A 27,794-nucleotide genomic window follows, 5' to 3' on the forward strand; every position below is an offset into this window, starting at 1 on the left:
TAATGAACTCAACCAACGTTTAATAAAGAGATGAAAACATGGCAATATAAGAATAACATGGTTCAATAAAACTATGAAAATGTTCTGAATTGTGAAAAATCAGAGTCTGAAAGTGTCTAAAATGATTTGAAATTATAAACTGAAAAACTGGGAGCTGAAATGTAATTAAGCAGGTAGAGATCGCAATAATCATTCCAATAATATTGAGGTCTGACACAGTCTCCAGGCGCAGGTGTGGGCGTGGTGTGGGGCCCGGCTGAAAAGGGTGAGATGCCCTGGCCAGAGTAAGCTGAATAAACTGTAACTGTATGAAAACATACTTAGCTGAACATGTGTTGGGACCAGTTTAAAGTTTGATTTTTATTTCTCTAGCTTAACCTCCTAAGACCCGAACTCTTCCATGGCAGCATTTTTGATTTCTCTTTGATATTTGGGCTGATTTGGACCCGATGAATGTAAAAGCAAAGAATGACCAGATTCTTTTTTTACCTGATTTTTGTTTCTAAGAAAAATCAGAGCCACATATGAGGATATTTGTTTAAAATTTCAATAGAACAGTAGCAGCATAACGTCCTCGTAAGTGGATATCAGGCCCTTGTAGAGCAAAATTGAGTATTTTGGTCTAAATAACCCAAAATGTGATGTCCACATATGTGGACGCAGGTCCTAGGAGGTTAAAGTAATCTGAACTAGTTAACTTTCAATGTTGAGTGTGTTTGATGAGGATTTTAAGCGTTCACCATTCATTTCAGTGTAAAACAAACAAACAAATATTTTAAAACATATAAAAGTGAAAGAAAACAGAAGTAATAGAATACTTGTCCACAAAAAGCTGAATGTGTTGATACCAAAATGGTTTCTGTTGCTCTTCCGTACATAAAAATGTACAGAAGAACAACATTAATGCTTAATCAGCATTCACATTAATCAGCGTTCACATTAATCAGCATTCACATTAATCAGCGTTCCAAAATTATGTTTTGAGATCTTTAGGTTTGCAAGAATCTTCTAACAGTGTCATTTCTCACTTGTGGAAATCCCACACAGAAGAGTTGAAGCTGCAGTAGCTGCAAAGGTGGGCTCACATCATTTTAAACCCTGTGGATTAAGCATGAGATGGCGCTCAAGTTCACATGTTTATGAAAGTAAAGGAGCTTATACTTATGGCAGTAGAGTGTAATCCACTTATTGGACGCCCACAAACACCTGCTCACAGAAGGACTGATTAATAAGGGCATCATATCAGAATTTTATGATCAACTTACATCCTGTTAATCAGGTCACGGTAGAAGCTAAAATACAGCAGAGGATTGGGAATCAGCTTTATCTCATACAGCGACTGTGAATGTGTGGAAGCAGCCTAATGCTACAGTCCCACAGAAATACAAGCGAATACAAATATTTGGCTGCCAGCTGAGTGTTGCTCAGAGACATGTTGCAGGTGAGTTGCCTTTAGTGACACATCGAGACAGCTCCGGTGTGTCCTCGCTGTCTTTGAGGAAAAGCTCTTCTGCTTCTCCTTGATTACGTGGATCGGGTCTCTTCTCCTGTAAAGCTCAGGACCTTCTTCACATCTTCCATGGCCTCTGTTGCGCTGTTGTAAGTTACGGTGCCGTCACTGAGTTTTGCTGGTGGGGGGTCTGAAAGTGGCCTTTCTTTTCTGCTGAGTGTCAGTGGGGTTAGTCATGGTCAAAGTCAATTCTCACTCCTCTCAGAAAAAACTCTCAGAGCACCAGTTCTTTAACACTGTGCTGTAGAAAGTAAATTACTGTTGAGTGGGGCCTGGTTTCTGCGGCGGCTCTGTGACATCTTAAAGAAAACTCCCATTTAATAAAAGTTTCTAAAACCCCGTCAGGTTGTTCCGTTCAGTGTCTCCAGGCACTACGATACACGAATGTTGTTTCTACGTGATCGGGCTTTCAGCTCTGTCAGTTTCGTTTGTATATTTTCTTGAGCTTGAATAGCTTGAAGCAGAACATCTTCCTCCACCTCTGCCACTCTCCTTTCTGCCCAATCCACTCTGATTGTCTGGCTCTTTAAGTGTTTGACAGTGGTGTTAAATATCTTTTGTGAAACATGTAAGATCTGTGGAGAAGGCATCGCTTTTCAGGTCTGTTTTCATACCCAGCCTGGTAGCTTGTAGCTCTTCATGGACAGAGCCATAGCTAGCTTGCAGGCTAGCTATGGCTGACCACATCTGCGTGACAGATGTGGTCAGTTTGAAAAACAACCTGGAAGAGTGGAACAGATAAAGATTAAGCCAATATTTCTAATAACAAGGGTCATATTTTACAATATATTTAATTCTACCTGTCAAAAGTCCACATGGCAGTTTAAGTATTCACAAGTTAAAGTATTTATGTAACTTTTCTGATAAGACATGCATATTTATGCGTAGTGCTATGAGTGCCAGACTCTTAGTTGTAACACATTATTATTATGGTGTAGTTTTCACCTGAGAAAGGCATTAATCACCTCCTTATCTGCTTTGAGTTGACCGACTGGGCTTGGAAGACACGTTTACTCTGCTTATTCAGAATTCCTTTAAACATGAGTACTGTGACCATTCTTACATTAAGCCAATATGAACATTTTCCTGCCTGCATCTAGACTCTAAATATATATAGTCTGATAACTAGATAGAGGGAATTACTGTAACCTAAATTGCACATTTGTTCTCTTATTTTGGCTGTTTGATGAATCAGAGCTGTTCAGGTGGTTGTACTGTTGGTTTCAGGGATATTACTCTGGCTTATGGTGAATATCAAATCCTCCAGTGACTCACGCTGGGTTTCTGATAAATCCGTTGCGGTCTGTGCGTCTGACCCCGTCTTGTATGGCACAACCCGCGAAGGCCGTAAAAACCAAGCTGGTGGTTTGTGCAGAGTGAGAGACGGTCTGAGCCTGTGATCCTGGCTCAGGGTTAATGAACCCTAACTTACAGATAACTCTCTGCACACATTCAAATCACTGATTGATCACAAATCTGTCATGTTAGAAGTTTAGCAAAAGTCACATCGTTTTGTCTTATAATGACTCACAAGACAAGACTCACGAGTCATTAATATACATCATTTATTTACACGTTCACAAATCTGATGACAGCAGCTTTCTGCATACACATTTACAAATCTTATTACACACACAGATTTGAATAAGCAGAAACAACTCGGTGCACACGCACAACTCCCCACACAGACTGAAATACACATGTGTGCATTGAAATATACACATGCTCGTATTTGTACTCTAGTGGACTCAGCCATAAGTAACTCCAGGCAGTTGACATTGTTATAGTATATCAGTTTTGAAATAGTAGCCCTACCATACGCTGACAGACCGAAGGCCTTTTAGATTACTGCATGGTGTGTGACATTTGCTTATTTCTGCATTTATTCTTTACATAACCTTCAGATATCAGCCCAGAGGAGCGCGCACACAACGTGGGGCGAATCCTGCGTAAGGAGGCAGACGATATGATGAACAAATGGGACCAGCTCAACACTGACTCAGATGACTGGCAGAGGAGATTAGAGTTGGCCCTTGACCAACTGATGGAGCTGGAGAAGGCGGAGGACCTGCTGGATGGAAAGCTGAGCCGGGCAGAAATGGTAAAGGATGCGTGGGAACCTGTAGAAGACCTCGTGATTGACTTGCTACCAGACCATATCGACAGAGTCAAGGTGAGAATCAGTGACCCTCACTTTAGATATAGTATTCTGTTTCATACCCACAGACAGTGTAAAACATTAATAAAACAAGCCAACAGTTTCCTTAAACGAGATAACGGGAAGAGATGTAATTAGGTTGGGAGTGCTTGTTACACCTTCATCCAAGGTTCAGCCCAGGCTGTTTCCTTCTACATTACCCTCTGATGCTTTCGGTTAGTGTTAATCATGAACATAACACTATTATGAGTATTTTTCCATTTCCATTGCTCTTGTTAAAAAATGTTCTCCCCAAATCTTAACAATCAAAGACAAAGAAGATAATCATTCTAATTGATAGGCATTAAAAACTTTTGGTTTGACTTTTTATACATTTTGCTGGATTTGTAAAGTAGGCTCATCCGGGACTTACTGTAGAGATAATTATTGATATCCTCCTGACTTAAATCGCCTTGAATCTTTACTGACTTTGGAAAGGAAGATCAAGATCCCTTTTTTATATGAGTTTAGCTTAGAAAAATAATTAAAAGCTCCAGCCATCCATTCATTTTCCAACGCTTATCTGCGGCTGGACAATGAGGACAGCAGTTTAAGCAGAGAAGCCCACGCCCGCCTCTCACCTTGTTCAGCTCATCCAGGAAAATAGAGACATGTTCCCAGATCAGCGTAAAGCATGCCAGAGAGCCTCCTTCCAGTAGGACACGCCTGTAACACCTTATCATTGGGTCAGATACCCAACACCACCTCAAATGACTCCTTGCAATGTTGAGCTCCACTCTGTCTCTTCCAAATGACTCAACTCCTCACCCTTTCAAGAGTGCAGAGCCATCCTTCAGATGGCTAGACTGTTTGCATCTACCCAGAGCTCATAACAATGGATGAGAGTAGGAGTCTTTCCCCTTATTCCCAAATTCAGCTTCCTATATGGATCTTTGAAATATTCCTTCCACTGCCCAACCAGCACTGAGGTCACCAGCGCCCCATCCCCACTGTGTGAGTCGAGTACTGCTCACTTTCCCTGAGTCGCCTAACAGTTTGCCAGAATTGCTTTGAGGCTGACTAAAAAGCTGCATTCAGTTTGGCCTGCCACTACCTGCCATCTGCCTCCACAGTGCCCAGCTTAAACTGTATAAATGGAATCTGTCAACTCTTTGTCTCACTTAAGCCTATCAGTCCTATCCATTCCCTGCTTTAAACAAGTAGCAAACTGGGTTTACATGGCAGATGCATTAGTTTACCGCCTGCCTGATACCTCTCACCTAGGTCAAGTCCAGATTGCAATGCATTGAGGAAACTATAGCAAATATAACTATAACTTAGCAAATATCTTGCAAAGTAAGTCAGAGGTGAGTTACTGCCAGAAAATGTGCTCCACATTATTTCTATCAACCATTCATCGTACCTGAGTCCATCGTCGATTTCCATGTCCTACATTAAAGAATCAACAAACTGGGTTTTATGTGACAGCTGCATTAGTTTCTCACTGTCACATGTAAAGGTTTTGGTGTGTTTATTTCAATGCATATATGTCGTATGTGCTTATGTTGCAGGAGTTTCAGGAAGAAATTGCACAGATTAAGGACGATGTGACGCATGTGAACGAATTAGCATCCACTTTCAATCTGCCTGATATCCAGTTATCATCCAGGAACCTGGAACGCATCGAAGATCTGAATACACGCTGGAGCTTGCTCCAGGTAAACACAAATGCACACACACACATCCTTACACAAATGTGGAAGCAATAAAAATGAGATACACTCACGCCACGACAAATATTGTAAATATCAAATGATAGTTTGTATCCAAATATCAAGTCGCGTTTGACCAGTGATCTCACTTTTAAATTTGCCTTTTTTCAATTTGAACCAAAAATGTATTATATTTTTAAGGAAAGTATTATATATCACTACTGTACTAACCTGAGTATAATAAGCTGAAGTCATTCATGTCCCACTTGGCGAAAGTTTGGTTTCAGTTCACTCTGCCCAGACTGGGCTGCAGCTCAAGCCTGTTTCTTCAGCCATATCTATTAAGCCCAGTTTCTAGACATCACCTGAATGGTGAGTGAAAGTGATTCTTCTTTGTGCCAGCTCTGAGCCCCCGTGTATCCTAAGTTGAAATAGTTACAGTGCCAGTCTCCAGCATCTGAAGAGTATTGTACCAAGCATGTGATCTCAACACCGCCAGAAGCAGAATCACCACCCACCGAGGGTGTCCTGTCTTCCTCACAAGTCGACCTCAAAAGCGTTTCCTTCGTCACTGCTGTTAACAGCCTTAAGAGTGTCTTCCTCACTGTCATCAGCAGGATGTCGATTACTCCATTGTCACCAGGGTAACACTCGGGATTGGCCTGGTGGCCAGTGGTGGAGACAAGACAATTTTGTGGCCAGTGGCAGAGACCCTTCAGTGGTTTGGCTGGGGACTGGTGATGGCAGTGAAGACCCTCTGGTGGCATGGCTGATGATGGAGACAAAGGCCCTTGGGTGGCATGGTGGCAAGGACCCTCTGGATGCATTGCCAGTCTGATAATGTCAGCGCTGATTGGACAACTCGGGTATCAGTGGCAAGAACCGTCTTGTGGCTTGGCTGGAGACTAGTGTCGGTGGGGGTGATGGGATGTCTCTGGAGGCTGGTGAGAAAATAGATGTGACCCTCAGCAGGCGACCAGCAGTGGAGACAGAGACCATCAGGATTGGGTGGCACTGGACCCTTGGACTATGACTTAAACTCACACATAGCCAGCGAAGGACGCATGGGCTCCGGTTAAGGCTCAGGGAGCTGCCATAAATCAACAACAGTCCTGGTTATGACAACACATATGGAGCTACATTATAGCTACAGATATTGCAATGCTGTTTAAACCAAAGCACCTCAGCCAGTTTTATTATCTAAGCTTCTGCAATGGAGTCTGATGTCTCACTCCCATTTCTTCTTGTTGCATGTTGAAGCTCTACTTGGAACCTTGTTAAGATCAAACCAAGCAAAATATGATTTTTTGCTATTTTTCAGGTGGTCTTAAACGTTTAAACGGGGCTGTATTATTATATAAAACTAGCATGCACATTATAACTATATACCCATAAACACTAGTCTATAACTAAACACCTAAAAGTAAAAAAAAAATCGACTCAAAGCAGGAGAAAGAAAGCCACAAGTAATCCAAGCTAAAGCTTAAATTACATTTATTGGCTGTCTGTTCCCCAGATTTTATCTGTGACTGGAAAATAACTAACAGCAATATCATGTGTTTAGTTTTACTCTTCCACATAACTAAATGAAGCAGTGGCCTAATCCAGAGTAGGACGATCCATACGTGCCCGAGCTCTTTGCAGCAAGTAATTTATGTCTGTTAGCTGCTGTGGGAACTGATCTAAGGGTTAGGTCTGGGGCCAGCCTAACCCAAAATCTAATTTAACATTGGTTTTCTGCATGTCACCACTGGTATTAGTTGGTTAAACTGATGAGGTTAAATTGATTTAAAATTACATTATTAATGATGTTGATTCATATAGAGATTTTAATAGTAGAACAAATACACACACATGTTTGTTAATGTGTTTTTCTCCCCTCTCACAGATCTCCATCAACGAGCATCTCAAGCAGCTGACAGATGCTCACGGGGATTTTGGCCTTACACATGGTAACTATACTGCTTATTTAGTAGTACTTACCAGAAAACATGAGATGTGTGTGTGTGTGTGTGTGTGTGTGTGTGTGTGTGTGTGTGTGTGTGTGTGTGTGTGTGTGTGTGTGTGTGTGAAAATAAAATGATTTGAACTAATGATGACAGCAGTGGCACAAAATAAACATCTTCATCATGCGGTGCCAGCATGACCCAAGCTTGTGACGCAAGCTCTGTGCTCTCTGATGTCATTCAGTCATAACAGAAGTGCAAAGTGGCTACACATTCAAAATGTAAAAAAAGAAAAGAAAACTTAAGATCTAATCAGAAGTATAAGTGAGAGTGTAGGGAGACACATGTTGGAGTCTTCTTCATGAGTGAAGGAAGATGATATTTATTATTTGTTAAAAATAAGCTAAGAGAACAGAAGATGCTTCAAAAGTGCTTTTTTGATCATGTTGGAAGTCCAGCATTTCACTTGCAATTACCATTCTGTTATTTTAACATAATCTCAGGATTAACTAAGAAGACCTCAATGCAAGAATAACGGATCTTTAATATTTCCATGTACATGAAATGCACTCTATTACATATTTACAAGGCATTCATTTGATAACTAATCAACCTTAGACTAGCTCAACCAGATCATGAGCCAAAGTTCAGCCAGCAAGCTGATCTAATTATAGCTACTGGCTACAAAAGCTATTAGCAGGCAGCAGTCGTTAGGTAGAAACGAAAAGGCAGTTTTTGTCAGCGACTGGGTGATTTGGAGAGCAAAATGAGAAAAAATATAGTGACAGCTGGCCGGCTGTAGGGATGGGAATCAAGAACCAGTTCTTGATAGTTCAATTCCTCTGTTAGACTGCTTCCCTATCGATTCCACTTATCGGTTCCACTTGCAGTTGGGCTTCCATCAGTTGAGTTCCGTTTGTGATGTTGGAGAAGGGAAATAGTAGTGTGGTCTACATCGTGGATATGGACAATACTTTTTGTTTTGCACAAAATAACCAGAGTGCGATGGTAAAGTGGAAACTGCATCCATAGCAGACACAACTGCATTATGCTGCTAACACAACTTTGGTTCTTTGCTAAGCTAGCCAAGAACCCAGAGTGATGTTAAAGCTATGTGAATGCTGACCCCAGCTCAACAGCAACATCCTGAACTTCAACAGGTAACAATCGGATGAGCAATCAGGCTTCAACCTCCGTTTCTACCTGTTTATGTCTCTATAGCAGAATCACTGTGGTCATTGCTTTAAAGTCTCTTTGTGCTGAATTTCATCTTTGCTTTGTGCCGTCGGCTTTGTGTTCATACCTGAATACTAAGCGAAAGATTATATGTGTGTCCTAATTAAGATAGGGATTTATGCTGGTGTATGGGACTGTAGCCTAGAGGTTTATATTTTTAACTGGTCATTATGAGACAATGCATTTCAGTTCTTTTTGCAGAGAAACAAAAAAGTAATGCAATTAGTAGCGTAATGAAATCATTTCTCCTGAGAGTAATTAAGAAATATACAGATTTCTTTTAAGGAAAGTTCTCTGTGGATGTGTGATACATTACTTTTTTATCTCACGAAAGGGGAAATGCCTTAAACATGTACAAACATTGTCCCTCACAGCATGCACTTAACACAAATGTAATGTCTTTGATATCCTGCTTAGTGGTGATGGTGACTCTGACTCCTTGAGAACTAAGTGAGAATCGATAAGAGAATCGATAAGGTATTGAAGTGATAAGCGATCAATAATCTGAATCCTAAACTCTTATCAGTTCCCATACCTAGTAGGCTATCTTTCCAAATCTTAATCTGGACTAAAATGAAAATGGCTAGAGCCGGCCCTACTGTCTGAGCTATGGGGCTTATTTGGTCATATGCATAAGATCAGGCACTTTTTGTTTTTAATTACTTTCTTTGTTTGTTTTTTAATTGCTATTTGTTTCATGCGTTTCTGTCATTGCGCTAGTAGATGAAATATAAATGTGTAAGTGCTTAAAGTGACACTGTCAGCAAATTAACCGTGTTTTACAAAACTAAAACTCAAGTTTTCAGAAAGAATATCTAAAAATGTTCCTAATTAAATGTAAAACACACACATTTCTGGAATGATTTTTTAATAGTTTTTCCACCTCTGTCCACTCTGAGTGACATGATAAAAAACAGAAAAATAAATTAAATGGAAATTTAAATTTAATTGATAAAAAGCAAAAATAATGTGCAAATAAAATATGACAATATCAAAGATAAAAACATTGTTACAACATGTAAAGGGCCGTGACATATAGCTTTGAAACAAATCATTTAACAGAACTGCCTGAAAATCTTTGTGTCTGACCATTTTTTCATAATGTTTATTAATAATAATAATAATAATAATAATAATAATTAGAATAATAATAATGTCTCTTCACACCTCTGGGAAATAAATTTCATTACAGTAGACGTCTTTCTGGAAGTTTTGTAACAAAGTGTGTTTTTTTTGTTTAAAGTTCAAAGAACCCACAGAAGTAGGTACACAAACAGCCAGAGGCAGACAGAGAAAGGTCCAGGAGACAAACACACAAAGAAAAATTCAATAAAGATGAATATCCATTGACCCCCCCCAAAGTGCAGATGAATGGATTCTCCCCAGAACCAAGAGCGACCCCCGACCCACCAGCCAGCTCCTGCCCCAGGAGGGTGCAGGAAACAGGGGTGTAGAAAGTCCATTTTAATTTCAAATGGTCTAATGTAATTAGAAGACAGTTTCTTTGATTCAGCATGGATGGGTACAAATTGAGTGGACAGGCCAGGACGGTAGGCAGGTACTAGGATTCTGTTGCGATTGGTAAGACATTTATTTTACTCCTTGTTCCTTAGCAGGGTGGCTGCAGGACTTGATCTGGGTGCAGACAGAGGACCCAAAAACATATTCAGTGACATGCATTATAAGAGAAGGGCACCAGAACAGATGTTGCAGGAAGGAAATGGATTTAGGTTTTGGCCGTGTGTGAAATACCTTAGACCAGGGGTCGGCAAGCTGCGGCTCTGGAGCCACATGCGGCTCTTTAGTTCTTATACTGCGGCCCTGCGTGGTTTGGGAAAATAAATTAGAAGCTATTAGCTGAAGTGTATTTTATTTATGTTCTTTTTTAACTTGTAGTTCTAAACTGGAAGATTATTGTGATATTGAAATATAAAAATGAAATTATATTATATTATTTGTTCATCGCTCAAAATAAGCGTCACACTCGTGGAAGCCGGTGTCCCCGCTGACACGCCGTGCATTTATCGAGACTTTCAGCCCCAGGTAGGCCAATTATGGATCTTTGGATCCACATTATGTCGGCAGCTCCACCGTGAACTATGTTAAACCAAACACCGCTCACGCCTCACAGACGACAGCTTACAGTCCTGTAAAGATAAAGTGACTTCGTACAGCCCCGACCTGCAGACGCTGTGTGCAGAGGTTCAGCAGCAGAAGTCCCGTTGTAAACATATCACGGCAGACCCGACGATGTTTGCATGAACACGCTTTTCAGCATCTCTTTATTGACCACTTTTCACACACGGCTGCTGTACGCACACAGCCGGCTGTAGCTTTGCAGCTCACAGCCCGACACACACCAACACAACAGCACAGACGTTAAGGCGGCGAGGCGTGATTGCGGATGCAGCTCAGGTGCGTCCGCCTCCCCTGCAGCGGCGCTGCAGACCACGCCCCGCCACACACATTAACCAGGTAAAATACATATTTAGGCAGAATTTTGCAAATATCTATTTTTCATCTTTCAGCAGCATCGAGCTTTTTTTCCAATTATTTTTTTAAAAGTCAGGTCAAGGCTCCAAAAGCCCAAAGGAGATATAAGGAGGGCGGCTCACAGCAGTTTTTGTTTGCGGGATCATTTTAGTTCAGCTGGGTGTCTTTGCGTTTGTTATATTTCTTTAAGAGTTCAAATGTGTTCATTACATAAATAACATGTAATTTTCTCTGTAGCACTTCATGGATTTCATAAGCAACACACCTTAGTTGTTCACACAAAGCATAAAGGTAAAAAACAATATATACAGTGTTATCTTCATTCTAGATGTCAGAAAGTATTCGCGGCTCCCAGTGTTTTCTTTCTTTGTGTGGAAACTGGGTCCAAATGGCTCTTTGGGTCTTAAAGGCTGCTGACCCCTGCCTTAGACGGACTGAAGTGGGCACATAGAAGTGACCAGGACAGGCCAGGACAGTAGACGGGTGCTGGGATCGACCGGTAAATCGGAAGTTCCTATTTTTATGCTCAACTCTCTCTCTACCAAAACGGTACAGTGCAGCGTCCATATCATTTCAACTACAGCCCCAGTTCATCAGTCAGTCTCCCACTCCCTTCTCTTCTCACTCGTTCGTACTCCATTTGGGGCAGCAACTCATGCCCAGCCCAGAATAGGAACTCCACCCATCTTTTCTGATCTTCAGAAGTCCATATATGCAAGATAAATGGTAAATTGACTGGATTTTATAGCACTTTTCAAACTCAAGCACTCACTTACATCATTTACTCATTTTCACCCATTCATAAAAGCATTTTTTCTACCTAACGTTCACACACATTCACACTCCAATGATAACATTTGATAATCAGAGTTTAGAACAGCAGTGCATCTTCCTACCTTTAGCTAGTAGCTCAAGAAGGAGAGATCATTTGAAAGATTTAAACATGATTTACTGAGATAGAGAAACTAATGTATTTGGCGATTAGACCAATGACCCATGATGGCAGAACAGGTGACCACCGGTGAAAGACATGAAGAAACTCTGGAAGCTAGTACCAAAGGAGACATGGTCCATCCAGTGGCTTGGCACGAGGCCACTGATGGCAGAGGATATGATTAACTGGAAGCTAGTGCTGACACAGACGACACCTTAGGTGGCATAGCCAGAAGGTGGCTAGGATGGAACCCAACAAGGGTGATATAGACCCTCGGGTGCCTTGGACAGAGGCCGACAATGGCAACAGAGACCCTAATGTGGCTTAAAGATGGGCCCTTGGGTGACGTTAATGGAGGCCAATGGAGACCATCACATGGATTGGACAGAGAAGGATGACAGCAAGGATAGAAAGAAAACCCTCGTGGCCTGCCAGGTAGCCAACCACAACAATGAGTTCCCATCAATGGCTTGACAGATAGCCGGGGATGACCACAGAAACCCACAACCTCAGGCAATATGGCATCCTCGGGCTCAGGCTCAGACAACACAGGACCCTCAGGCTCAGCTGAGGCTCAGGGATGTCAAGATTCACTGCACATATAGGAGACTTTGGAAACACTGGTGGTTGGGGCAGCTCAACAGAGCATGCAGCAAATCTTACAGGGGACAGGGACTGTGGCTGTTCTGGCTCAGAATTCCCCCAGAAGTCCCAGAGCACAGTCACAATATCTGGGGATAGTCTCTGAGATGGTGTGCTCATGAACACAAAATTCAATCTCTGGAGGGGTCATCTCGGCAGCACAGTAAACAGTTTCTGTGTGAGGTACCAGCTCAGAAATGGAAAACATTGACAGAAACACCCCAAGTATTTCACTGTTGACTGCTTCAGAGACTGCCGTGGACTTCTTCTTTATTACTGGGTGTCTGAGAAACACCAGACAAACATTATTATCTGTTCCAGAAACAGAAAACTTTCTTTGGTTATTGGCCAGCTCACAAATACAGAACACATTTTCTATACTGACCGACTAAAAAATACAAAACTCATTACAAAATTCAAAGAAACACACTTCAGTCTTTGAATGAGGTGACCACAAAAAACATGTTTTGAACTGGTCGTCTGGTCTTTCTTCCAGCAGGAATAAAAAAAGAAAAACAGTCTTATATTGTATCATCAACAGTCTGACTCAGACACAAAACCCTCAGTTTGTAACTTTGCTGGTTTAGCGGTTATGCTGATGGTGAAGAGAACACAGAACAGTCTTTGCTTAGATTTCTTCTGGCTGGGGTAGCACGAGAGAACACGTCTTTTTCATTCACCCTAGAGGATTGTTGTAGAGACCCTGTTTTAGCAGATACCAGTGGAGCTGCAAATCTGGGCAGTAGTGAAAGGTACCGGTGGTGGCAGCTTCACTTCCTCCTCAAAGTGGGAACCGGTTATGGTGATGTCAAAAAGAATGTGATCCACTAATGTGGCAGTGATGAAGGGCTCATCCTCTGCAGCGGTGACATAGAAGTACTGTTGGGCTCAGTCTTTTTATAGTTGTGTTCTTCTGTCAGGTTAGCTGTGTGGCTGCAGGAGTAAGACCCAAAAGGCGGGAGTTGGAAATAAGGGATAAGCAGTATCATGCTAAACTCATGGCAGTAGCCACTGACTTAAGTTGGAGCACGTGGAATAGAAAAGCAATGAACACACACCGTGAAGAATACTGACACAATACAGACACACCAGATAACGAACAGAGACCTAGACACAAAATAGAAGGAAGAACAAACATCAAAATAAAATAGAAAAACAGTGTACAGGAGGACAAAGGGAGAAAGGTAAACAAAGATGGTGACAGGATTCAGAGACCGGACGGACACAAGGATAAGGCTGAGAAAACAGAAAGGGAAAACCAAAGATGATAACTAAATATTACAAAACCAAGACACATGAAGTCAACGACAACATAAGCAGGGAAGATGACGCTAAAATACAAACCGACGACTGAAAAATACAATAATGAAATGAGAAACAGCAATCAAACAAATACTACGAACAAACCAAAGTAAGAAACAAATGATCCACAAAACAACAACAAAACATGAACTCACTAAAAACCCTGGGTTCAACACCGAGGGACCATGACAGCTTTGGAAATTTCAAACACTTCAAACAAAATTAGGAGATGATTATCAATATTTGTTTTGGGTTTTAATCATCTATCGTCTGTTTGTGCAGGATCTGTGGTGACCCCCTTCGAGCAGGGCATCTCTCCAAACAACGTGCCGTACTACATCAAGTAAGTGCTCTGGTGCTCAGCTTGTAGCCCTGTTTGTCCTCTTCATCGGCTACACACAATTTTTAACTTTCATTCTGTCGCACTCTGGTTTCCCCTGGGCTGGGGCGCAACACAGAATATATGTGCTTTGGAAACTTCAAACTTCAAAACTACAAACTTCATTAGCGAACAAGATTTGTGACAGTAGGCAGTCTTAAACTAGCAGTGGGGCTATTCTTTCTCAAATCAAATAGGCCTTCCAAGATATGTATGGTATATAATGGTCTGTCAAACCACTTTCAGGCCTTTTTTATTTTATTTTATTTTTCACATTGTAATCTGAGGCAATATTTGAGCATCAGTACCTCAAAGACTGTTAAAGACAGAAGATTCACTGGTCTTTCTTACCATCAAAATGAATCAAAATCTGTAATTTGTGAAAAATACATGAAAAATGTCTGTCTATTGGCCACGTCTTAATGCATGCCCAATCATCCAGGCAAGTGAAGACGCTCCGTCCAGATGAACAGAACTTTTGGAGATATCTGTTGGCTAGTTAAATGCCTCTTGCACAGTGTTTCATGGAGAAGCTGTTGTGGTATGGTAGAAATAAAAACAGAATCGATCACATTCTACAACAAGACCAAAGGAGGTGTAGACACATGGACCACATGGTTAGCACCTACATATGTAAGTTTAAAAACAAAGAGGTGGTCAATGGTGCTGTGGTATGACATACTTAACATTGCTACCCTTCACCTTTTCATAGCTTAGCACCCTGAATTCAAGAGCAGAATCACTAATGCACAACTCACACCACACATGAGAACTCAACTGGAAAGTTGCTCCCAACAAAAAGCCACAGGAAAAGCAGACAGGCCCAACCAAAGAGAAACAAAGATCATGAAGTCAGATCATGAAGTTGGTGTGGTAAATCCAGTGTATGGATGTCATTAGATGTAGAGATTGTTCTGTTCTGGAAGAGTGTACCCAGTCACTTGTGCATGTAAGGGTTAAAAAGTATTCTGCATGCATTATTTTGCAGTATTATATGTCATTCAGAAATTGCTAAGAATTGTCTTTTCTAATTTAAATGTTATTACTGTATGCTAAAATAACTTGGACCTTTGGACCATAAAAGTAAAGCAAGTTGGAGAAAGACGTACAGGAATATTTTTTAAATTGTCTGATTTTAGATGGAATGACCCAAAGTTGGTCCTTTTCAGATTCAGATCAACTTTATTAATCCCAAAAGGAGGCAGTTTGTTCGCAGCTTACCCACACAACCTACTCCCACACAACCTACTCCCACAGTCAAACACACAACCAATAATCACAAACACTGTTGCATGTCAGTTTCTTACACTGTAATATTTCTTTTTCAGCAGAGGCAAGCCAAGGACGCGAGATACACTCAAAGTATTGTTTCCCAATTTTTAATAGTTCAAGGTGGATGGTTACATCGTGGCACATGGTTTGGTCCATAACTGAGGCTTGCCTGGTATTGCTGGTCAAAGATTCATCCACTCAGGATACGTTCAGTCGTTTGCTGCTTTTAATGCGATTCTTCATTTGTCTGCACTTTTCCATCCACTCAACTGTACGTCCAAATTTGAAACAACGTTCTGACTCTTTAGACGAGAAAAAGCAGAAACACTTGCATAAAATCATATACACATCAACTCACTGACTCCACATTGGGAGTCACCACCGTAGCATTATATTTGTGCAAATTAATTTCATGCTGTGTGGTAAAATGTTTGTTTGTCGGAGGCATTTCCTCTTTGTTGTGATCAGTGTTGGGGTAATTATTATTATGTAAATATATTACACATATTCACAGATCAGTTTTCTTAGAAGTAATGTATTACTCCCAGGAGAAAGTAATTCATTACACTACTTGCATTACTTTGAAGTTTCTCCATAAAATGACCTGAAATACATTGTCTCATAATTACCAGCCACAGTATAAACCTCTAGGCTACTGTCCATACACAAGCATAAGTCCATATCCTAATGAGTGCACACATATTATCTTTCTCTTAGTTTTTAGGTATGAACACAAAGCCGACAGCACAAAGCAAAGATGAAATCCAGCACAAAGAGACTTTAGTGATAGCCACAGTGATTCTACTGCAGGATCAGGTACAAGCTGCAGCCTGACTGCTCATCAGTTTGTTGAAGTGTTGAAGTTCGGGGTCTGGCTGCTGGCCTGAGGTTGGCAGTCACTCAGCTTCATCAACACTCTGGGTTCTTGGCTAGCTTAGTGCTAGCATGCTATCCGAGCAGATGCTTGCAAATAGCTGAAGTTGTGTTAGCAGCATTAATTAAGTTGTTTCAGTCCTGGATGCACTTTACACATGTTACTCTCGTCCTTTTGTTTAATAAAATAAAAGTAATATTCATAGACATGCTGCAAACTGCACCATTATTCACCACTAACTGAAATCAGCAGATTGTAGCGCGACTTTAAGTAGAACTGATAGGCAGGATCGACAGGCAAGCAGACTAACAATTACAAGGAACTGAACTACTGGGAACCAGTTCTTTACAAAAACCTGTTGTTGTTTCCCATCCTCAATCATCAGTCATTCAAAGAAAGTAAATGGCCTGCATTTGTATAGCGCTTTTCTAGTCCATAGGACCCCAAAGTGCTTTACACTACATTCAGTCATTCACCCATTCACACACACATTCACACACTGGCGTTGGCAAGCTACATTGTAGCCACAGCTGCCCTGGGGCGCACTGACAGAGGCGAGGCTGCCGGACACAGGCGCCACCGGGCCCTCTGACCACCACCAGTAATAAAATGAAAAGTCTGTTCCGGGATTCAGGAGATCTTTCTCATTGTGCCTTTGGCAGATCCAAATCTCATATTTAGTCACTTAGCGTTGGCTGAGGGAATAAGTTTGGGGACAGACGAACTATTAAAAGACGGTTTTTCAAAGTCATCATCACTAGAATGTTGTGCATCTGGAGACAAAACATCAGATGCTTATCTCTCGTCAACTAAGGCAGTAAAAATGGGAGTTCAAATTTCATTTGACTGTAATACAGTCAAATGTGATCCTGTTTACTGTTGCCACTTGTGAAACAATGCGACATAAAAGATCTGGTTGAAGATGGAGGCCAGTGGGTCTGTGCAGACTTTCAGGAATGAGGGGACACACTGTTAAGTCCCGGAGCCTTCCCGGTGTTCTGTCTCTGGATAAGCAGACTAAACATCCTCACAGATCTTTAGCACAGGTAGGGGTCAGAGGGGACGGGGGTGGGGGTGCAAGTAGTCTTTTTGTATAGGTGTGAGGTGAGAGTGAGCATCTTTGTGTGTGGGTGTGAGGTGAGGGTGAGCAGGTGGGAGGTGTGAGTGGTTGTCTTTCAAATCTGCAGTAGAAGGTTTTAAGGCCATCAGCCAGCTGGGGATTCACTTCAGGGTGGAGCAATGGACTCCTGTAACTGGTGCAAACTGATGCAGGGTCATCGGCTGAGAAGCTGCTTTTTAGCTTTTAGCTTTAGTGCCTAATCCGGTCGCTTGCCATGCTTTTCAGGGTTTTCAAAGTCAAGTCAAAGTCAACTTTATTGTCAATTCTGCCACATGTACAGGACATACAGAGAATAGAAACTACGTTACTCTCAATCCCTAGATAAAAAAGCAAATGAACATTTAAATATAAGAGTGATTAAAAAATGCAGGTAAAATAATTAAAAAGTAAAAATTTAAATAAATAAATACAATACAATTTTACATATAACAAGAAAGCTATACAATATACAATATAATGGGTAAATGACATTGGGTGTAAACCAATGTCCATTATGTCCAATATCCATGGGTGTAAACCAATATCCATTATTAACCAATTTTCCATTATGTGACAGTACCTGTTAGTACCCACTCAGCTCAGGTTCCCAGTGATCTGAAAATGTGATGTCAACAGACTGCATGCCACCGATTGGCTAATCAGTGGCATCACTCGCTGAGCCATGAGAGCGTCTCCTTCACGAAAATCAAACCCGTCATTTTTAAAACCCAGCAACGAGAGAAACAGCTGCAAAAAAAGAACATCATTGTCCTGAGTCTGACAAAAAGACACAGACCCATCAGCAGGTATGTTGTTCTCTCGACGTCCACCTTTGTTGTGGCATTCATGTTGCACAGTAATTCCTTCATGGGACGCTCAGCCACATTGCTGTGACAACCCCACGCACATCAGGCGTTGTGATGTTAAACAAGTTGAGTCGCGTAGGGACTAACGGAAAAGCGGCTTTAGTTACCCTGATCTCCTTGGTTAGCTTGTTTCTAGCCTGCTTGTAGAGGGCCCGGACCCCTCTGCTGTAGGCCTCCTCTGTGAATAACCAAGTAGAATAACCAGTTAACCTAACCCCACTAACTGCATGACTTTGGACTGGTGGAAGACGGGTACTCTGGCTTCCTCCTGCATACCTTCTTCCTTGAGTACCCACACAAACACGAGAAGAACGTGCAAATTCAAACAGAAAGGACCCAGCCAGTTGATGGAATTGAACTCAGGACCTTCGTGCTTTTTAACATGGCATCATTTATTTACTTTGCCTATATGAAGCATGTATATTATTCCTGATTACGGTAACATCACCTGGTCATCTTTACTGAACGGGAAGTAAACGAAAAACTGAGTTAGTGGTTTAAGAATCCAGAGCAAAGCAGGCACAGTGTCATGATTCTGATTTGGGTTGTTAATTACAGACGTTAATGTTTTCAGTATTACTGCTTTAATTTGCAAGCAGGTACACCTGTTCATAAAAATGAACAAAGTAATACTGGATACATCATTGTTATTTTTGCTGTCTATTGTCAAGACCAATATAGTCTATCCATTCACTTAACCACTGAGATCCATCAAGTCCCTTCACCAGCAGGGGGGCTGGAGCCTTTTCCAACTACCATCAGAGTCAGAATAACCCTGAGGAAAGGGGCAAGAGGCGAGGAACACCTGACGCAGGGCTAACACAGAGAGACAGACAACCATTATGACCTATGGGCAGTTTATAGTAGCCTAGCCCACTGACTGGATGCCTTTGGGTTTTGGGAGGAAGCCAGAGTACCCAGTGAGAACCCACACAAACACACAAGCCCCACAGAGAAAGGCACTGGCTAGATATTTTAATCCACAGTGCTAATCACCACGCCACCACACTCTCCACTGAGATCCTTATTAAATATGGTTATATTTAAATGATAACTGTCATCATTAAGTTATCCGTCTTATCTATTATTTTCTAGATTTTTCGCCTTTCTATGGATAATATTTAATAATTAGGATAATATTTAATAATTAGGATAATATTTAATAATTAGGGTAATATTTAATAAAAGGATATTTTTTTCCAATGAGATCTCTTGTGCAAACATCGCATGAACAACACAAGAAAGCCATGTAAGTTCAGTATAATCAAATCCCTGACATTGACTTTTCTCATGTTGAGCATTTATATTACTCGTGATTACAGCAACACCACATGGTGGTCTTCATAAAAGCAGAAGTGAGGCAGAAAAACGAAGTTAATGGTTAAGAAATACAGGGCAGACTCAAATGGACTACACATACACTAACAACAGTATAGAGTGCTTGAAAGTAAAAGAAAAAGTAAAGTCAAGGACCAAAAGCAGATGCATGGAGGCAGGCACAGGTGAACTTAAAGGGAGTCATTTATTAATAATCCCGTAGTTAAATCCAAAAGGGAAACAAAGTAAAAAGGGAAACACCAGAAGCCAGGAACTACAAACAGTTTACGCTGGGGATACAGGCTAATGATGGACGCGAACAGGTACAAATAAAGTAGCAAGAAGAAAGAAAGTGTACTTTATTGGTCCCCGTGGGGAAAATCCCTCTCTGCATTTAACCCATTCACTCAGTGAAGCAGTGGGCAGCCATTGGGCGCCCGGGGAGCAGTGTGTGGGGACGGTACCTTGCTCAGGGGTACCTCAGGGTAGCTGTTCAGGGGAATCGAACCCCCGACCTTCCGATCATGGGGCCACCACTCTACCTACTGAGCTATCCCTGCCCTGAAGGGAAACAAGGATAAACAACAGATGACCAAACAAAGAACAAGAAGAAGACTGGAATTACAAAGAAGGGTGTCTGGGGCAGAGATGAAACACCTGGGAAACACAGCTGAAACTCATAGACAGGAGGGTTCAGTGAAACTAAACACACAAAAGTTAAACAGGAAATAAAGAAGGAGAACATCAGTGACAGAGACTTGACATAAAAGGGCTGAAGACTAGGAAAAAATGTAATATAGAAAACTATCAGAACACAACAGGAAGGGACAAACACATGGATATAAACACAAAGAAAATCAAGAATCATAAATTTACATAAAGAAAACTAGAAAGTTAAAAACAACAACAACATTTAAAATCACGGGTAACAGACCCTTGACCTTAACAAAGACAAAGAACAACAAAGACAACACGAACACAATGCACAAAGGGAAAAGCAACTAATAAAACAAAACAGTCCTTAAATCTTACTATCATTACTTTTGGCAAAAGGCCCTTATTTGCATTTCTCCTCCGTCAGTGTGGTCTGCTTTTAGTCATGTCAATAATTTCTTCAGAGTCAAGAACTGATGTAAGATCTCTCTCAAGTGACAACATCAAAGCGAATCCATGAGGTGGAGCTGGCACGGAGCTCCTGCTGGCACTTTTTATTCTCGAGACTCGACACTCAAACGTTCAGACTCTCTCAGGTTAAATCGACGAGTCGCCATGTCAGTCAAATTTCTATTAATAGTAAGCGCCAGTAGAGTGGTTTCTGATTTTATCAGGCCATATGAGGAATTATGAAACCTGGCACTAAGTTCATTAAGCTGGAAGTCTATGATTTTACTTAATATAAGAAAATTGATGTGTCAGCTGACATTCTAGGAGAGTGACAATTGTAAACCCCTGTTGACTGAAAAGAACACAAAGGCTTATTGACATTTGGCAAAAAAACATCTTGATGATGCCGAAGACCTTTGGGAAAATATTCTGTGGACTGATGAGAAAAAAGTTGAACTGGAAGATTTGTGTCCTTACACCTGACAGACAAACTAACACAGCAGTATATGAAAAGACCATAACAACAGTCAAACATGGTGGCCATAATTATTGGAACTATTATACAGTGGAACCCCGACTTACGAATACCCCGTTTCACGAAAAATTCAAGTTACGAAGGCGCTGAACGGCAATATTTCTGCCCGTGTTACGGCAAAATGTCCGAGTAACGAAATCCGCTGGCTCTGATTGGCTGAGCCTACAATGCCCACAATGCCTTCCGACTCATGTGACAACCCCTTGGCTTTCGTACTTGCGCTTCGCTGTTCCACTTGAACCACGTATTGTTGTTGCAGTTAGCAATTAGCCTATAGCCTATCAGTCACTCAAAACGCGCGATGGGTGCTTCGACTTACGAAAATTTTCGACTTAAGAAAGACCCTCGGGAACGAATTAATTTCGTAAGTCGGGGTTCCACTGTATCTGCTCTCTACCAGAAAATCCTAAAGAAGAATGCAATGCCATTAGTTTGTGTCCTGAAGCTTGGATTATGCAGCAACATAAGGATTTGAAACACACCACCGGTGAATGGAAACAAAAAAATTAAGCTTTTGAAGTGACCCAGTCAAAACATGGGCTTACATCTGATTGAGATTCCTTAAACATAACCTTAAACAGTTTGTTCATGCTTGAAAACCCTCCATGTTTTCTGAATAAAAACAATTCTGAAGAGTGGGTCAGGATTCCTCCAAAGCAATGGGAAAAACTACACTACAGGTGTAGCATTAAGAACGCATCAGGTAATGACTTCTACCAATTGTATCATCGTGTTTTTCTTCAATGTTTTTTCTTATTTCTCCAAATTCAAGACACTGTATATCAGAAATTCAACTCCCAAGGTTAGATTGCCAACACAAAGTTCTAGTTCAAAGTCTTGATGGAGAATAAGCACAAATACCCTGAGGTGAACACCATCATGATCTCTGTCAAACTGACCTAACATTCATAATAACAGCATTATCGCTGTTGAAGATTCAGTTCATTTTCTGTTTATATATTTAGCTCTACGTCATAACAACTGTCATCTCACAATGTCTCATTTCTGTCTGCCGCTTATTTACTTTCCGGCTCGTTGAAACGTCGCGGCAAAATGTCGAGGACAAGCACCGAGTTTTTTAAATGGACTAGCAATGAGGTGGAGCTGTTGCTGCGAGTAACACAGAAGTACAAAGTTGCAAAAGCGAGTGAGAGTTAAAGAATGTGAAGAACAGCTCTCTGCAGCATGTACAGGCTGATGTTAATCTTTTTAGGGCTGTCAAAATTGAGAGCAATCAAAACAACCGCTGTATAATGCCCTCCGCTACCTTTGTTTAAATGGTCACATGACTGCATCACATGACTAAAATGCGTCATTGTTTTAGAAAGTCTGCGTTTTCGAGTGTCCACACTGCGACGGGACAGCTCCGTTTTGAAATGTGTGTGTTTTCGAGAGCGTTTTCAAACCGCTGCATTTAAAATGCAGCGTCTCAGTGTGGACGGGAGGCCAAAACGGAGAGAAGACGATGCAAAACGCATTAGTGTGGACGTAGCTTAATTCAGTGATGCTCTAGGAGTAAGCACTTGACAGTAGATAGAAATAACTGCCTTTCACAGAAGGAGGCAAGAAGCTGAAGGCTTAGCTTCCACTGTATTTTTGGAAACTTTGGGAAGTATGCCTGCACTCTGAGAGTGAATTCCTCTGTTGAACAACCAACAGAACAGAGTCGAGATTCTAGTTGTGGTGAAAATGAAGATGGAGGGCTCTGAGTGAGGGTTGTATGAATGACTGTCTAACAGGTAGGATGACAGGAGAGCACTGAGATTTAAAGCACGCAGAACAGAGGCTGACTGGTTTGCAGAACATGGATAAGAAAGTGTTTGGACCAGAGTATTGATGTCAATATTAAGGCTACGTCCACACGTACACGGGTATTTTTGAAAACGGAGATTTTCCGTTTTTGTTTTAAAAAGTAATCCCATCCACACGTAAACACAAAAATGAAGGAAAACACTGCTGGGAACATGTCAAAGCAACAGGTGGCGATATATTCCTAAGCATGTAGAAATGCTGGCCAATCAGAAGTCTAGAAGCCTCGGTGAGCGATAGTAAACAAAGATGGCGCATAGAAGCAGAACCGAGTGGTATGTGTGGAGGGACAGTAACTGTGTGTGTATGTGTGAGCATTTAAACACCGCAGAGAGTACAAGTAACAGTAACAGTATTTTGTCTAAGTCCCCCATTGTAGAAATTCATTTCACCGAAACGTGGCGCACAGTGTGACATCAAAAGAGGCGCACACCTTTGACGCTGCGTTTTCTCCGTTTTCCTCGTCCACACGTAAACGCAAAAATGGAGTTTTCAAAAATATCCACCCTGGCCGGCGTTTTTAAAAATCTCCGTTTTCAGTGACCGAAAACGCCGTTTACGTGTGGACGAAAGGCGCAAACGCATAGAAAAATCTGCGTTTTCAAAAATACCCGGGTACGTGTGGACGCAGCCTACGTTTGACAGATAAAAGAACAAACAAGTGATGTAAAGAATAGACAGGTGGTTGACAGATCTTCCTTACTGAACTTAAGCATAAGATTAATTAAGAACAAACAGGAATCTTCAGCCAAAGAGAATTAGTAAATCAGCAATTGACGGCTCATTGTCGCTGGCCTTCATCTCTTAGGTGATGGATAGGATTGAGGTTGGTGTTTGTGCTGGCCACTCAGACAGGGGTAAAAAGGACCATCCTGGGGGCTCAGTCCTTGAACACTAATCCCAAAAAACGACCCTGACACGCATTTGCAGATATACACACATACACACCACCACTACAATCCTGCACCCCTCCTCCTCCATTTCTGGCTCTCATCATTGAGGTGAAAAACTTCTAATGGAGTCTAGGCTCCTTTGCTTTGAGAAACAGTGGGATGGGGGAAGGGTGGAAGAGGCGGGGAGCCTGAGCTCCACCTATTCAAGCAGCCCAGGCTAAGTTTTCTGGAAGCACACAGGACTAGATGGAAATTAGTTTAATTTCAAAATAAAGGTGTCAGGATTTCCAGTTCAATCCTGTTATATTTGTCATAATTGTGTAACTTCTGTGTATATTCCCATTATTTAGCAATGAATAGCCAGGGTGTGTAAACTTGCTGAGGGCTTTGGGGGAACCCATATGGAAAAGAAACAGTAAAAACTTATATGATTTACTCATGAAAGTGGCCACTTTCTCATTACTTTCATACGTTGTTTTAGTAAGTATCCCAAACATACAAGTTTCATTATATAATTTTCCAAGGGATCTTATATCTGTTTTCACTCTTGTATGCTTTTCATACAAGTTTCACACAAGACAGATACAAACTTTATAAGATTTATATATATCTTTTCCATATGGGAAAGCTGTTCACTCTCATATAAGATTACACCAGTAAATGTCATCTTTTTATGTAATAAGATGATAGTTCCACACCCATGTTGTCTGTTACATCAACCTTGCACTGGCTAAGACTTCGAATGAGTTCAAATGTGATGAAAAGCTGTTTTTGTTAAAAAAACCAACCCCAGGATGCATCTTGGTTTTGTTTTATTTCAAGTTGTGGTATTTGGTTAGACGTTCACACAGAAAATCCCCACTGAATGACACCTTAGTCTTACTTTTACTGTTGTTGGTCCATCAGCCAGTCACAGAAAAGTGCCCACTGCAGGTGTTTCTGTGTTTGTTATACTATATTTTGGTATCTTTGGTATTTTTTCATGGTTCTCCCGTTCGGGGCGAACACTGCTGTTTCTCCCTTACCTATTTAGGCCCACTTGTCAACAAATTAGCATTCAACCAATATAAGTGTCATCCACATTGAGAACCATGCCGGTGCATCTGCAGTGGGTGAAAACCTGTCTGTACACAGTCTGTGTCAAAATTCATACGCAGATGGACACAATTACAGAACTAAAAATGATCCACTAGAAGGGTCCAGTTGCAGACTTCACCATGCACGCTACCATCACAGCCACAACTGTGAACATGACTAACTTTTTATTACTTCTGTTGTTTGGGTTTAGATTAGATTGTATGCATATGTTCCATAAATAGCCAGAATCTATAGTGGGAATATTCTTTACTTCACCAACGTCTGGGCAAGATCACCTAAAAAAATATTTTCCAAACTGACAAATCTCAGAACCGTGGGTAGTAACAGACCTTGTCATACAGCTTCACTTTAAATTCAACATTCATTTTACTTTTGTAGCACATACAGAGCGAGGAGGGTGTGTACATGTCTGCACATACATTAACTCTGAGCAGCACTTTACAAACACGGTTCTCCCAAAGCACACACGTTTTTAATACTATTTGTTCAGCCTAAATAGACAGAGGGTATAGACAGGAAAGCTGGGAGAGAGAGAGAGAGGTTAGGACATGCAGCAAAGGGCCTGCTGCTCTCCGGCCGGCCCTCGAACCTGCTGCTCTCCGGCCATATGGCATATGGCTCACCCACTGAGCTGCACCAGGTGTCCCAGCAAACACTGATTCTAACAGAAAATGAAACAGGTTATTTGTAATGAACTGTTTCTGGAGATGTACTGCAGAGCTTGTTTGGCAGTGAGTGAATGACACTGATACAGACCAAATCCTCAAAACAAGGTAGGATTTTGATCAAATAGCACTTGAATAAAATTATACCAGCTGACTGTTAAAAACCTTGAAAACTGTCCACTACAAGAAGTCTGTGCTTTATGTGTTTTCTTGGGTTTCTGTTGGTTCTTCCTCTTTTTGGTATCATTCTCTTATTTAAGCCAACTTTTAGCCTGCTCAGTATTCTACCTGTGCAGATCATTGTTGCCATCAAGCCATCCACTCTAAGTTTTTGGGAGTATTTCATGCTTGTGCATCTTCGTAAGCCTCAACTTTGGTACAATTTCTAAGGTCCCTCTCTCTGTGTTGTCAATAGTATTAACAGATCCCAACTCAGAACCATAACTCCCATATAACTTGTTTCTGCAGTCAGAACCTCTACTTACACTTATTGTGGTGATACTTTTGCATGTCCTGTGTTTGTATATTCTGGGCAGCTTACTTTAAGGATATATGACAGAAAATGCTGTAAAATCATTTCATTTTTTCCAGGGTGTTCCACTTTCTGTTAGCTTATGAATCATGCAAAGACGCCCTGCTTTAAAGCCTCAAACTGAGCCTTTTCACCATCTTCCTCTTGGTATTTTCAAATTGTATCCAAAAGAAAAACCAAATGCTCATGAACTTAATGTTGTATCCAACGTAAACTAGATATAAAGTCTGATAATACCATCAGTAAAGCGGCTAAGGTCACAGAGCAAAGGAGCTGAGGGCCATTGTCCCATAGATTTAAAAACAGCAGGATGTTGTTTTGTCAGCAAAAGGCTCACCCCCTGCTAGCCTTTAGAAAGAAGGCACATTTAAGTTCTCCACTGGCTTTAGTTTTCAGACCTGGATGCTTTGTCTGTCTTTGAAGCTGTTTATGATAGTAAGCAAGCAAAACGAGCACACACCAGGGACATGAAGCCTTCTACAGGGAGCTAGTTAACTTCCTGGATAGATAGTTATATAATTAGTAAGGGAATCCACAAAGATTCGGGTCAAATCAAGTGAAAATGTGAATAAAGGCTATTTTAAAAAGAATCTGAAGTAGTACTCGTGTGATTTTATAGGACTCAGCTTTAGATGGATGGAATGTGTAACTAAATTCTGCAACTAAGTAGGAGGATCACCCATGATTTTCTCGCGTGTTTTGGCATGTCGGGATCTTTCTGGCTTCAAGCGTTTATTTTGAAATAGTAGGCGGAAGTCGTGCATGTTGTATGTTGGGACATTGATCCTTGTGTCTCGCTGGGTCAGTCAGCCTCTGCAGCCTACAACTAGCACTTACAAAGAGAAAACACAGGCTCCGCACTGTAATCTCGGACGTCTCCCTCCGGTTGCATAGGACGCTTGGTCGGACCGCGGAAGGGGCCGGCACATCCCCTCTATTCTGCCCGGGAATCGGATCGTTCTGTCACGCTCGGAAGAGGCTCGGAAAGGCCGGCGATGCGAGAACAGCTTCGGAAGTGAGTGCTGAAGGCTGGGCTCTGTCTCTGCTGGTGATAAGTAGTCTGATTATGATGGGAATCGTGCTGGTCGTAATGCAGTAAACCTGTTCAACGCTGGCTGTGTGGCCGAGGGAGAGACATCCCCCACACTGCACACTATTTCATCCTTGCTGCCGAAAATGCGCAAACATAGACTCCGCAATTTTTAAATGGCAGAGAGGTTGCATGCAGGATTTGTTTTGAACAAATAGGTCTGCTGCCTCACTGTGTGCTCTTCTCTCCCGGCGTATAAAACGCACCTCAAACGACTGCCCGCTATAATGATCGGATTATTTGGACGTGCAGAAAACGCCGTGTATGCTCTTGTGATGACAGAGCATACGCAATATAAAGCGATCGATATTTTTCAACAAAAGACGGGAAATCGGCTCTGTTATGTTGT

At 41.4% G+C, this 27,794-nt stretch overlaps 1 protein-coding gene across 7 annotated transcripts in view; it reads left to right on the forward strand.

The window, feature by feature from the left end:
* The window catches only part of dmd (dystrophin), a 284,148-nt gene that overhangs the window by 215,490 nt on the left and 40,864 nt on the right, over window positions 1-27,794 (forward strand). For 6 of the 7 annotated variants that reach the window (XM_040014765.1, XM_040014766.1, XM_040014767.1 and 3 more), the window contains 4 exons: window positions 3,415-3,683; window positions 5,219-5,365; window positions 7,248-7,311; window positions 14,195-14,255. In XM_040014765.1, the coding sequence (XP_039870699.1) occupies window positions 3,415-3,683; window positions 5,219-5,365; window positions 7,248-7,311; window positions 14,195-14,255 (541 nt within the window). Of the gene's footprint in view, window positions 1-3,414; window positions 3,684-5,218; window positions 5,366-7,247; window positions 7,312-14,194; window positions 14,256-24,696; window positions 27,371-27,794 lie in introns of those variants that run through there. The other variant, XM_040014771.1, reaches the window with a different exon arrangement.

The sequence above is a fragment of the Simochromis diagramma genome, unplaced genomic scaffold (assembly GCF_900408965.1).
Source record: "Simochromis diagramma unplaced genomic scaffold, fSimDia1.1 OVJJ01000165.1, whole genome shotgun sequence".
In the NCBI taxonomy this organism is placed as follows: domain Eukaryota; kingdom Metazoa; phylum Chordata; class Actinopteri; order Cichliformes; family Cichlidae; genus Simochromis; species Simochromis diagramma.